We start from the raw sequence: 13,198 nt of genomic DNA, 5'->3' as shown, positions 1-13,198 counted from the left end.
TAAAGATGTTAAAAAAAATGTAAGAAAATCTACAAACAACAAATGCTGGAGAGGGTGCAGAGAAAAGGGAACCCTCTTGCACTGTTGGTGGGAATGTAAATTGATACAGCCACTATGGAGAACAGTATGGAGGTTCCTTAAGAAACTAAAACTAGAACTACCATATGACCCAGCAATCCCACTACTGGGCATATACCCCAAGAAAATCATAATTCAAAAAGATACATGTACCACAGTGTTCATTGCAGCACTATTTACAATAGCCAGGACATGGAAGCAACCTAAATGTCCATCAACAGATGACTGGATAAAGAAGCTGTGGCACATATATACAATGGAGTATTACTCAGCCATAAAATGGAACAAAATTGAGTTATCTGTAGTGAGGTAGATGGACCTAGAATCTGTCACACAGAGTGAAGTAAGTCAGAAAAAGAAAAACAAATAACATGTGCTAACGCATATATATGGAATTTAAAGAAGAGGTATGGATGAACCTAGTGGGAGGGCAGGAATAAAGACGCAGACGTAGAGAACAGACTTGAGGGCCTGGGCGGGAAGGGGAAGCTGGGATGAAGTGAGAGAGTAGCACTGACATATATACACTACCAAACGTAAAATGGATGGTTAGTGGGAAGCTGCTGCATAGTATAGGGAGATCAGCTCCGTGATTTGTGACAACCTAGAGGGATGGGATAGGGAGGGTAGGAGGGAGGCTCAAGAGGGAGGGGATATGGGGATATATGAATACATATAGCTGATTCACTTTGTTGTACAGCAGAAACTAACACAACATTGTAAAGCATTTATATTCCAATAAAGATGTGAAGAACAGAAAAAAACAAACAAAACCCCCCACAAATATCATTAAGAAAGCAATAGTTACCCTAGTACTATTTCTCTGAACACACACAAGGGCGTTTGAATGTGACCAATAAAAATTCTAATGTTGAATTGCAGAAAAACAATAAACTAATTTTTAATTATTATGTGCCCCATCACAGGGTGACCCACTAATATGAACAATTAAGAAGCAACTATTTTCAAACATGATTTTTTAAAATAATACATGAGTGAACAGGAAACAATTACCATATACACACACATGAGAAAAAAATTTGAGGCAAAAGTAAGTCCTCCATGTTAAGTTTTCAGATAGGCTGAAACTAATAATATAGCATTTACATTATTTATAGCATTTATATGTGCCAGATATTGTTCTGTGTGCTGTGCCTTTATTAACTCATTTAATCTTAATAACCTTATGAGGTAGTTATTATTTTTATCATCCTCACCCTTTTCCAGATGAGGAAAATGGGACATGGTAATCATTAACTTGCCCTGGATCATTGTAAGTACAAAGATTTCTAAGTTAGGATATTGGAAAGGGCTCATCACACTCCACAGAGCGTACTCATACTCAATAGGGATTTTATTTAAAGGTAATCAGTACAATGCAGAAAGAGAAAAAGAGCCCAGGCAAGCACTGAGGGGTCTGGCTAACATCCCATGAACAAGCTCCCAGTGTCCTTAGTCACACAAGGATCTGATCACATTGTTTCAGGACTGAACTACCCATACTTTGTAAGGAATCTAGGCTTCAGGAGAGTTCAGAGCTGAGGTTCCCAGTGGGGGTCTTATACCCCTGGAGCCACAGATTAAAGGCAGGCCGACTAACCAGTTAGGCCACTTGAAATCCTTCAGTGAAAACCGATTCTGGGGGTCACCAGCAGAGTTCAGCACTTTAAATACCACCTCAAAAATCCTACTGCCCTTTTCTTGACCAAGAGTCAAAACCCAGACATCTAGGGGTCTCCGGAGATAAAGACTGAGCTTTTTCCTATTTCTTCTTTCTTCTCCTGCTACTGCTAAGACAACTCTCTTCTCTGGACCCTTGAGAGCCCATGTTCATTTATCATTTGACTAGTCAACAAGTAGCTGTTGACTAACTGGCTAACTGATGATGCAGTGATATATGAAAGTTCTTCCCCCACCCCCACCTGGATGTCACTTCAATAATCAGTCACCAAAGGTGTAATGCAAAATAAGCTGGTTAAAAGGAAGGTATCCTAAAAGGTCTTCAGAGAAGGAACTAGAAAGTAGGGAGGCACTCAGCAGACGTTCTACACTTTATAAACATTAAATGGTTAAAGAAGCAAAACAATGTCTCTGTACAGAAGTGATTTTTTCCCCCTGTGGGCCCAAGTGTTTACTCAACAAGCAATTTCCTCTGATTACAAGTGTTATTTGCTCAAAATGGATTACAAAAATTACCTCTTATATTACTTTCATCTGTGACCCTCAAAACTCAGCACAACCTATGAGCTGTTCTGTAGTCTTAAAAAATGCCCAGCTCCACTTTGCATTGTTAGACTGTATCAATTTGCTTTGCTAACTAAAACTTAAGGACTTAAAATAGGAATCATGATTCTGTAGGTTGCCAATTTGGGTTCAGCTGATGGTTCTTGTGGTCTTAGCTGGGGTAATTGACGCTCTATAGTCAGCTGCTGGACTGGCTCAGGGGTGCTGCTCTCGGAAGTCTCACATGGGACAGCTTGTCTCTAATCCATGTGGTCTCCCATCCTCCAAAAGGCAAGCCTAGGCCTGGAGCCTGCACAGGGTTCCAAGAGGGAGAAAGCAGAAGTGAGCAAGCTCTTGAGATCTAGGCCCAGAATTAGCACATAATTACTTCTGCCAGATTCTACTAGCCAAATCACAAGACCAGCCTAGATACAAGGGGTGGGGAAATAAAATCCACCTCTTGAGAGGACAACTGCAAAGTCACATTGCAAAAGGGGTAGATACAGACAGAGGAAGGATTTTGGCCATTTTTACAATCTGTCACCCAGGTAGATTGCCAGAAAAAATACAGTATACCCAGTTAATGAATAATTTTTTAGTATAGGTATGTCCCATGCTATATTCAGGACATTTCTATACTAAAAAATTATTCTTTGTTTACCTGAAATTCAAATTTAACTTGATGTCCTGTATTTTTGTTTGCTAAATCTGGCAACCCTACACACAGACCGTGTAAAAAATAAATAAAACCTTTCTTTATCTAAAGGAGAAAGAGAACTTTGAACTTGAAATTATTTTTAAAATGTACAACTATACCAAATGCTGTGTTAAAATGAGCCAAAAGCTCTAAGTATACCCACAGGAAAGGAGTAACTTGGCCCCTCTCCACAGTCTAGGAACCATCTTGGCTTAACTGGTATTAACTACCCCTAAAATAAAATATAACAGACTATGTTTCATTTCAGTTATGCATTAGATGAAAAAAATGCCACATTGAACACTAACAAGAGAAGAGTCTGTACTTTCTGTAATTTGGACCTCTTCTATACTTACAATAATTCTTTTACCTACCTAGGAGGAATTTTTAAAAATCTTCAGAAGATATTAATCATTATGCTACCCTGGAATTTATTATATCTAATCATACCAAAGATACCTGAAAGTCATATTTTAAGCACCTTACCCATATACTGTAGTAAAATTTGACGCTTTCCTCTATGAGTTTTTATGACTGGCTCATTTTCTCTCACTATAACTTTTGTAACTAGAAGTGACAGTGCAAAGGTCAAATAAATGTGCATCATTAAGCAATACAACCTGATATTTCTAGACAATAACTCCCTCAGATGAGGAAAGAGAAGCATACCTGAAAGGTCACAGCCCTTCTTACTGTCCCTTTGCTCCTCTGGTCATCTCTGCCCACTACATGCAATGACTGTGCTACAAATTTACAAGGACTTTCTGTGCTGGGACTCCTATGTAATACAGGATTCAGCACACAGTGTGTGCTAATAGTTGTTAAACAGGCTCGTGATGTAGTTTCTTGCACCTAGCTCTAAATAAATCAGGCTCTGTTGTTTATTCCAAAAACCTCAGACTTGAAGAGAAATTTAGAGATTCCTACTCCATGCTGCCATTATACAAAACACAAAACAAAATACTGTGTCCAGGATCACATCAGCAGATGTTTGTGTGTGATGGCAGAGCCCAAGAGCAAAGATACCACACTGTTTTTCAAACATGAAGATGATGGACAAGCTCGATCAAAGTAGCATCCACCTGAAGAAGGACTTTTTCCAATAAACAAGTACATTTCCTGAGATTTTATGGAGCAAAGTGATCGTCAAGTCTACCATGTTAGGACCATATTTATATTCCAAATTTGACAGGAAACATTAAGATTTAGCTTGTCCTTCAGAAATGGACTAACCACACATTTCACTAAAATAGGGATGTGAAAGATTAATACAGTTGTAATTTTGATATGCCATTTGTAAAAGTGAGTAAAGAGATTCAGTTATGAAATAAAAGGATTATTACAAGTACATATTCATTTCCCTGTACCAATAATGTTCCCAGCTCACCCTACTTCTACCTACTTACTACTTTCACCCTACTTACTACCCAAGGCAATCTACAGGTTCAATGCAATCCTTATCAAATTACCAATGGCATTTTTCACAGAACTAGAACAACAAATTTTACAATTTGTATGGAAACACGAAAGACCCCGAATAGCCAAAGCAACCCTGAGAAAGAAAAACAGAGCTGGAGGAATCAGGCTCCCTGACTTCACATTATACTACAAAGCTACAGTAATCAAAACAGTATGGTACTGGCACAAAAACAGAAATATAGATCAATAGAACAGGATAGAAAGCCCAGAGATAAACCCATGCACCTATGGTCAATTAATCTACAACAAAAGAGGCAAGAATATACAATGGAAAAAAGACAGTCTCTTCAATAAGTGGTGCTGGGAAAAATGGACAGCTACATGTAAAAGAATGAAATTAGAACACTCCCTAACACCATACACAAAAATAAACTCAAAATGGATTAAAGACCTAAATGTAAGACTGGATATTGTAAAATTCTTAGAGGAAAACATAGGCAGAACACTGTTTGACATAAATCACAGCAAGATCTTTTTGGATCCACCTCCTAGAGTAATGAAAATTAAAACAAAAATAAACAAATGGGACCTAATTAAACTTAAAAGCTTTTGCACAGTAAAGGAAACCATAAACAAGATGAAAAGACAACCCTCAGAATAGGAGAAAATATTTGCAAATGAATTGATGGACAAAGGATTAATCTCCAAAATATACAAACAGCACATGCAGCTCAATATCAAAAAAACAAACAACCCAATCAAAAAATGGGTGGAAGACCTAAATAGACATTTCACCAAAGAAGACATACAGAGGGCCAAGAGGCATATGAAAAGATGCTCAACATTACAAATTATTAGAGAAATGCAAATCAAAGCTACAAAGAGGTACCACCTCACACTGGTCAGAATGGCCATCATCAAAAAGCCTACAAACAATAAATGCTGGAGAGGGTGTGGAGAAAAGGGAACCCTCCTATACTGTTGCTGGGAAGGTAAATTGGTACAGCCACTGTGAAGAACAGTATGGAGGTTCCTTAAGAAACTCAAAATAGAGCTACCATATGATCCAGCAATCCCACTCCTGGGCATATATCCAGAGAAAACCACAATTTGAAAAGATACATGCACCCCAATATTCATTGCAGCACTGTTTACAATAGCCAGGACGTGGAAGCAACCTAAATGTCCATTGACAGAGGAATGGATAAAGAAAGTATGGTACATATATACAATGGAATATTACTCAGCCGTAAAAAAGAATGAAATGCCATTTGTAGCAACATGGTTGCAACTAGAGATTATCATATGAAGTGAAGTCAGACAGAGAAAGACATATATCACTTACATGTGAAATCTAAAAAAATGATACAAATGAACTTATTTACAAAACAGAAACAGACTCACAGACTTTGAAAACAAATTTATGGTTACCAAAGGAGAAAGGTGTGGGGAAGGGATAAATTAGGAGTTTGGGATTAACATATTAAAACTACTATATATAAAACAGATAATCAACAAGGACCTACTGTATAGCACAGGGAACTCTACATATTCTATAATAACCTAGATGGGAAAAGAATCTGTAAAAGAATGGATGTATGTGTATGTATAAGTGAATCACTTTTCTGTATACCTGAAACTAACATAATATTGTAAATCAACTATACTCCAATATAAAGTAAAAATAAAATTAAAAAACAAACCTAAACAGGGAAGAGGGAAGGAATGTCCTGAGGAAAGAGGTACAATTTTGAATAGGGTGATCAGCAAAGGACTCACTGGCTGATACTGGAATGAAGACTTATAAGAGGTGAGGGAGCAAGGCTCACAAGTGATCAGGAAATGTTCTTTTGGAAGGGGAACAGCAAGGACGTGCAAAAGCCCTTAGCTAGGAGGATGCCAGGCACACTCAAATAAGAGCAAGAAAGCCCAGATGGTTGCAGCAGAATGGCCAAGGCAAAGACTAGCAAGAAAGAAATCTAGGAAAGAAGTGGGGTGGGGGGGGGGGTGGAGGTCACACCATGAAGGCCATTGAACACTTAGGTTAGTGGATTGAAGGTACTGATGGAGAATGATCTGTTGGAGTTTTAGTACAGAGGGAGTAAATTGGAAAGTGGATTCTTACTGGAAAATGGAATACTTGAAATTGAGATTAGGGAGGGATTTGCAATCAATAACGATAAGGTCTAGTATATGTCCTTAGGAGTGAGGGCTGAGGTAAGGGGGAGAATAAGATTATTAGGAGGAGGGATAGAGCATGGCCTAGTCTAAGGATATGATATTCAGAGCCGGTTGTTTTAAAGAGTAGGGAAAGTTTATCTGAAAGAAGAAAGGAGGACACAGGGCGACACTTAACCTGCTTCCAAGCCCAGTGGTGGATCCGGAAGAGAAAATAACCACTTTGAGAGGGTTGCAGAGGAAGTAAGGTTCTTCAAGAGAGTCAGGTTTTAATTTGAATAGAAACATGAAGGGATTGTTCAGAAAAAGCACTGATATAAAGATTTTGCTAATGAATGACTCAGTTCCTAAGGGCAGAGTGAAAGTGTTTGGGGAGTTTGGGAGAAGTAGGGTGTGGTCAGAATATGGGTTGCACAGAGGAGCCATATGGAGATTAGAGGGAGGCAGATCATGACCGAGCTTCTTGTGAGGACAGGCAGGCTCCATCCTGGTGGTCCTAGTACTGTGGTGGGGGGCAACGAATGCTGGAGGGCGGGCAGGGAGGAGCATCTTGCCAGAAGCAGTGTTCAGGGTCCCTTCTGTACTCTCGACCATAGATGACTGAAGGCATAAGGTATAGTCTCACTCTAAGCACAAAAGACTGCCTCACCTTGCTCATTCCTTCTTGGTTTTAGCATCGTATACTGCCTCCTTTTTCATATTAGATCATAAGCTCTTTAAGGTTAGTAAGAAATTTTACTCACTTTGGCTTCACCTGTTGATTACCAGTACTAAGCTATTCAATAAATATTTGTTCAAAAACAAGTAAATACTTTTTACTGGATGGAAGGCATGGCTGAAAAGACTAATAATTTCATATTTAGTCTTGTCTCTGAGAACTCTCTAGAGCTCCCCAACCCCTGACATTCTTGAGTCCAGTCCTAGAAGACCAAGTGCTGTTATAAAACCTGGCACACTGTGAGTTTACGAAAAAACCAAAGATATTAGGGCTCTCCCTTCCTATCGTAAGAAGTCACAATTCTGCTTGTAATATTTGCCTCACTGATCATTTCCTTTTAGAAAGAAGAGAATCAGTGCTTCCCTGGTGGCGCAGTGGTTGAGAGTCTGCCTGCCGATGAGGGGGACACGGGTTCGTGCCCCGGTCCAGGAAGATCCCACATGCCGCGGAGCGGCTGGGCCCGTGGGCCATGGCCGCTGAGCCTGCACGTCCGGAGCCTGTGCTCCAAAACGGGAGAGGCTGCAACAGTGAGAGGCCCGCGTACCGCAAAAAAAAAAAAAAAAAGAAAGAAAGAAGAGAATCAATAGCCAAGACAAAGTATAATTCTCCAAGGACACTACAACCTGCTGTGAGTAGTCTGGAGAATTTGGCCGAACACAGCCATGCTTAGTGACAAATGACAATGGTGATGGTCTTGCTACAAGCAAGGGTTTGGCAATCCTGCAGATCTGTGTCATCATTAGGTGTGAGCGAGCCTTGGAACCATTAAGGAATTGATGATATGGGGCTAACAGGTGATTTGATGTGGAGGCAGGGTTGTGGCAGGAAAAGCCCAGAATTCAGAAACTGACCTAGAACCAGAACTTAGCAAGTGTGTAACCGAACAGCTGAGTTTCTGCCATAAGGTGACCACCACCAAATCCCACATCAGGGCTTCACCAAGACAAAGCCATTTTGGCCATGCAACTTTGGCAACAGGATCCCTCCTATCTGCCCTAAAATGTAAGGCCCTCCAGTTTTTCAAAAACACAACTCTGATCACATCAGTCCTTTGCCAAGTCCATTCAGTGGCATTCCATTACTTTTAGCCTAAGTATGAACTCCCTGTATGCCCCAGAGGCCCTCACAGGATGTAACATCTACCCACCACTCCACCTCACCTCTCCACTCCTCTCACCACTTTCCCTCTTGCACTTTGTATTCCAGCAAACTTAAATTCTTTCCATTCCTGAAACATTCAATGCCATAGTTCATAGATGCTTTAAACTTACTTTATCCAGTGAACTTTCAGTTCTTATCTTTCAGCACATCCTCAAGAAAGGGCTCCTTGACAGCTAGATGGTTCAGGTCTCCCCCCTACAATATGTTATATCACACACTAATCTCATGACTCTCAATTACTCATTTAATGTTTTCTCTCTCCTCCAATCCTTTATTTCTATGAAGATGGCAACTTTGGTATGCGAGAGGCCCACATACCGCAAAAACAAACAAACAAACAAAAAAAGTTAGGTGAATATACTGTCCTGCTTAACACAACTGATAAAATGTGAGCACCATAATTCTCCGGCTGCTCTCGTTAAGCTGAGAACCTTTCCCTTGGTTCCTCTGCACCCTGAAAAATATCTTGAATGCATTCAATATCTTTTAAGTGAATACATCCCATAAAATAATAAAACACCCCAAACTGTTTAATTCAGTAAAATATGGAATACAGGCTGATTAAAATACTAACTTTATTTCTAACTTTTCAATGAATAACATTTAGAGAAAGAATAAAAATGAAAACAAGGCACTACTGTCTCACACCACAAAATAATTTTATCCAAAGGAAATTCAGATGCAAGATACATTTAACATCAATTCATATATTAGTAACTTATACATTTATTATCAAGTATGAGATCCATAAAAGCATAAAATAGTCTCTCGAGATCTCAACCAAGCTTCTAGCTTACCTTATGTGTCCCTTCCACGACTATCAATCACACACATAAAGAAACTAGGAGAGGGCTTCCCTGGTGGCGCAGTGGTTGAGAGTCCGCCTGCCGATGCAGGGGACACGGGTTCGTGCCCCGGTCCGGGAAGATCCCATATGCCGTGGAGCGGCTGGGCCCGTGAGCCATGGCCGCTGAGCCTGCGCGTCTGGAGCCTGTGCTCCGCAACGGGAGAGGCCACAGCGGTGAGAGGCCCGCGCACCGCAAAAAAAAAAAAAAAGAAACTAGGAGAAATTGACTGAAGATGACTTTCCAGAAAATTTACAAAATGAAAAAGGCAAAGTATGTCAAATAAGGCAGAGGCAGCAACACAGCCCTGAATTTACTCTGGAAAGGCTGCCTAAGGCACTACCAAACGGATAGTTGTAAATCCCTAATCTGACTTTAAATTTTTATGATCTTAAACTTTTCAATTCTAAGCACAAGGTGACATGACCATGCTAATTGCTATTTTCTCAGTACAGGCAGATGTGAGAAATATTACATCTATCCAGGGCACTGTCACCCTAATATATGTTTGTAATATATCTGTTTATATGAAGTGTGAAAGTAAACTTGTTTATTTTTTCTTTAAATGCATTTTAAGAACTAATGCCAAAAAAAAAAAAAAGAACTAATGGCACTTGAATGAATGGTGGCACAATAAGGAAAAGGACTATTTTAATATAAAACAATACTATATCAGCATGTGATGAGGTAAAATGTTGAAACTATAAGAATTTTATAAAATGATAATTTGGAAATTATAAATGCTTTTATTCAAAACTGCAAAAAGGTATCAGTTACTCTAAGTTGCTGGAATCACAGGTCTTATGAATAATAGCATCTACTGATGAACCAAATCAAGAATGCATAATACAAAATTAATTTTCAAAAGGGAACAATTCTGGTTAAAATCAGAATATAAAATTATGAAGAACAAATCAATGTGACAGTGGTGACAGAAGTATTGTCATTTGGCCAATAAAAACAATGAATGCTCATGACCAGTGGTTCCAGGTGTCCTGTGCAGGTGACTCAGGTGCTGCCAGGATCTGGTTCCCGAGAGTGGGGAGAAGGCCCAGTGAGTGGGGCTGTGGACCCTGCCCCAGCTTCAAACGGAAAACCTCTACTTCTGTTTTACCATACATTGAGAACATATGTAATCGTTTCTTTTAAAGGCTTCATGTGTTTAAAAAAAAAAATTCTGAAAACCACTGTAACATATATATGCTGTTTCCAAGCACACAAAGAGAACTGAAATTAGGACATCTTAGACAACAAAGGCTCCGAACTATTGGAAGAATCATCAGTTCTTTTCTCGCCTAACTGATGTCAAGATGACTTGTCAACTAATGAGACATACTATAGAGCAACAGACTACTAGTTAGGTACCTTCAGGTTAACAACACATATCCAGAGGAGAGCTAAGTGGGAAAATGTTAACTGCTCACCTGAGCTAGGCAACCACTGTGGCGAGCAGATCCCCTCTCAGACTGACCTTGGCAATGAGCAGTTTCTGAGAAGCCAAAAGCTGTTCGTGGCTGAAAGCTCACTTGCTTCAGACATTTCAGTGAACAAGAGACCTGAGCTGTGGTGCAAGTTTTCAGTAAGACCGATAGGCTTAGGGTGCATCCATTTACAGATCCATAATAAACACGTAATTCTCAATGTTAAATTGTTCAAGATGACTGGCCAATACACAGATATGCATAGTACTTGGCACACAGCTCCTCAATAAAACGTTACTGAATCTATTCTGAAAAGGTAATGTTTGCTAAGTATTATGTTCTAAAGGATAAAAATCAGGAAAAAAATTCTACTAAAAAAATAAAAACGCACTCTATCCTATGCAGCAACTGGATTTTTTTTTAAAGTTATAACAGGTTTTATGCTTAATACAATACATTCTGGATTTAGGAAATAGCTCATTATTAAAACATAAGATATGATTTTGATTAATAACCACTATCATGAGTTTAAAAAAATCAGACTAAAAATGTTACTTAAAAAAAAAGAGAGAATATCTAAATGAATCTACACAAATGTACAAATCAATATATGGGACCTTAACAAGGAAAGTATAAACATTGCCTTTTTTAATAAGTAAAGTCTTTCATTGATTAAAAGGAAATAGAATTCTGAATTTCCCCTTATATGTTTGGTTCTTACAGTTTTCCTGGATAAACCCATCCTAACCATTTTAACAAACTCCAATTAAAATAATCTAATAATGTTGAATCTAGGGCTACCTATCATCAATGCAGATACAGAATCCTGAGTGTCACATACAATCAATGAAAAGGTCAAATCTGACCATGTTTATGGTATTCAATAATGAAAAAGAAAGATCTAGGAAGGCAAATAAAAATGGCTTACTTACATGAGGTTCCTTTTACTTGTTGATTGTACAATTTTAAGAACTGAATACGTGCCTTTCCTTCTCATTCGGTACTTTTCATGAAGTCCTATAAGGATGCATGCTGTTTTGAACTGTGCATGTCTAAATTGCAGCAAAATTCAGGCACAAGTAAAGGTAGTTTTATCCCATGGAATAGCACTAAGTATAGTTCTAGAAACAAATTCAATATCATCTAATTTAAGAAGCCCTTGTTGTCAGGCATGGACATTGGCTTATAAAACATATATTGCCTAGAGCAAAGCACAGCAACCTTCGCATCATTCCAACAATTTTCCACTCTTTCTTATTTACAAACATTCAAAAACAACATTTTCGTCATATGAAAGTAAACAACCACAAGAACAAAATCCGCTTTTCTCACACCAGTTTCTAATCCAAATAGCCTCACTGCAATTACTGTAAATCACTAGCAATCACTGAATTGATTGGGCAAAGATTAAGTTAGCACTTTCCTCCAAAAAAAGTAAAAAAGAATGCTTTAAATAGACATAATCCATAGAGAACTAGGTTTGCATCATAAATGCTGGGGTTCGTGAGAAGTGTGTAAAATGACAGATGCATGATTTGGGGTCAGAGGGAAATCCATTGCTCCACACAGCACAAAAGACTTCTCTCTGCTCAGGCGACCAGAGCTCCTTTCATTTCGTAGCCGGGTTCTTGGGAGGAAGGAGTTTGTATGTGTTGAAGTAGCCTACCACCTGCTGGGGGATCTCCGCCAAGACACATTGAGCAAGCGCTTCTTTTGGAGCCTTGTGAAAAAACAAAATCAAAGCAATTTTATTAGCAACCAAATTTTTACTGGCACTTTGATAAAAGACTAGGAAAAAGCAGTTAGTTCCCAATTCCTAGCTTGTATCTTGTCTCAGGTACTGTCCATGAAACATGGAATAAACCAATGTTACTTAAGAATGCTTGAGTATGCTCACGAACATTTATCAAGTACTTTTGTGCTGCCCGCATTTTGGCATCTAATGATAATGTTTTTGCTCTTTAACTTTTAAATGTGCGCCTTTCATTCACTTGGTATTAAATTTTTTAACTTTTTATTTTGAAATAATTACAGATTCATAGGAAGTTGCAAAAATAGTACAGAAAGGTCCCACGTACCCATCACCCAGTCTCCTCCAAAGATAACATCTTATATAACTTTAGTACAATATCAAACCAGGAAACCAACATTGGTATAGTTCACAGAACTTATTCAGATTTCACCAGTTTTACATGCACTCATTTGTGTGTGTGTGTGTGTGTGCGTGCGTGTGCACACGTGTAGTTCTATGTAATTTTATCATCTGGGTAGATCTGTGTAACTACCATCACAATCAAGATACAGATCTGTTTCATCATCACAAAGATCCCTAACATTACCACCTTTTTAATACACACCCACATCATTCCCCACACCCACCCCCACTCATACATTGGTTGGTGGGAATGTAAAATGACATAACTGTGCCAGAAAAGTTCAGCAGTTTCTTTAACAACTA

The 13,198-nt window shown here is 38.8% G+C and overlaps 1 protein-coding gene across 5 annotated transcripts in view; it reads right to left on the bottom strand.

The window, feature by feature from the left end:
• Positions 1-9,032: 9,032 nt before the first annotated feature.
• The window catches only part of CPNE3 (copine 3), a 48,170-nt gene continuing 44,004 nt past the window's right edge, over positions 9,033-13,198 (bottom strand). For all 5 annotated transcript variants that reach the window (XM_060127600.1, XM_060127602.1, XM_060127598.1 and 2 more), the window contains one exon: positions 9,033-12,460. In XM_060127600.1, the coding sequence (XP_059983583.1) occupies positions 12,350-12,460 (111 nt within the window). In that variant the 3' untranslated portion in view covers positions 9,033-12,349. The remainder of the gene's footprint in view (positions 12,461-13,198) is intronic.

This window comes from Lagenorhynchus albirostris, chromosome 17, assembly GCF_949774975.1.
Source record: "Lagenorhynchus albirostris chromosome 17, mLagAlb1.1, whole genome shotgun sequence".
Classification (NCBI taxonomy): domain Eukaryota; kingdom Metazoa; phylum Chordata; class Mammalia; order Artiodactyla; family Delphinidae; genus Lagenorhynchus; species Lagenorhynchus albirostris.
This window is presented reverse-complemented; position numbering and strand designations above follow the sequence as displayed.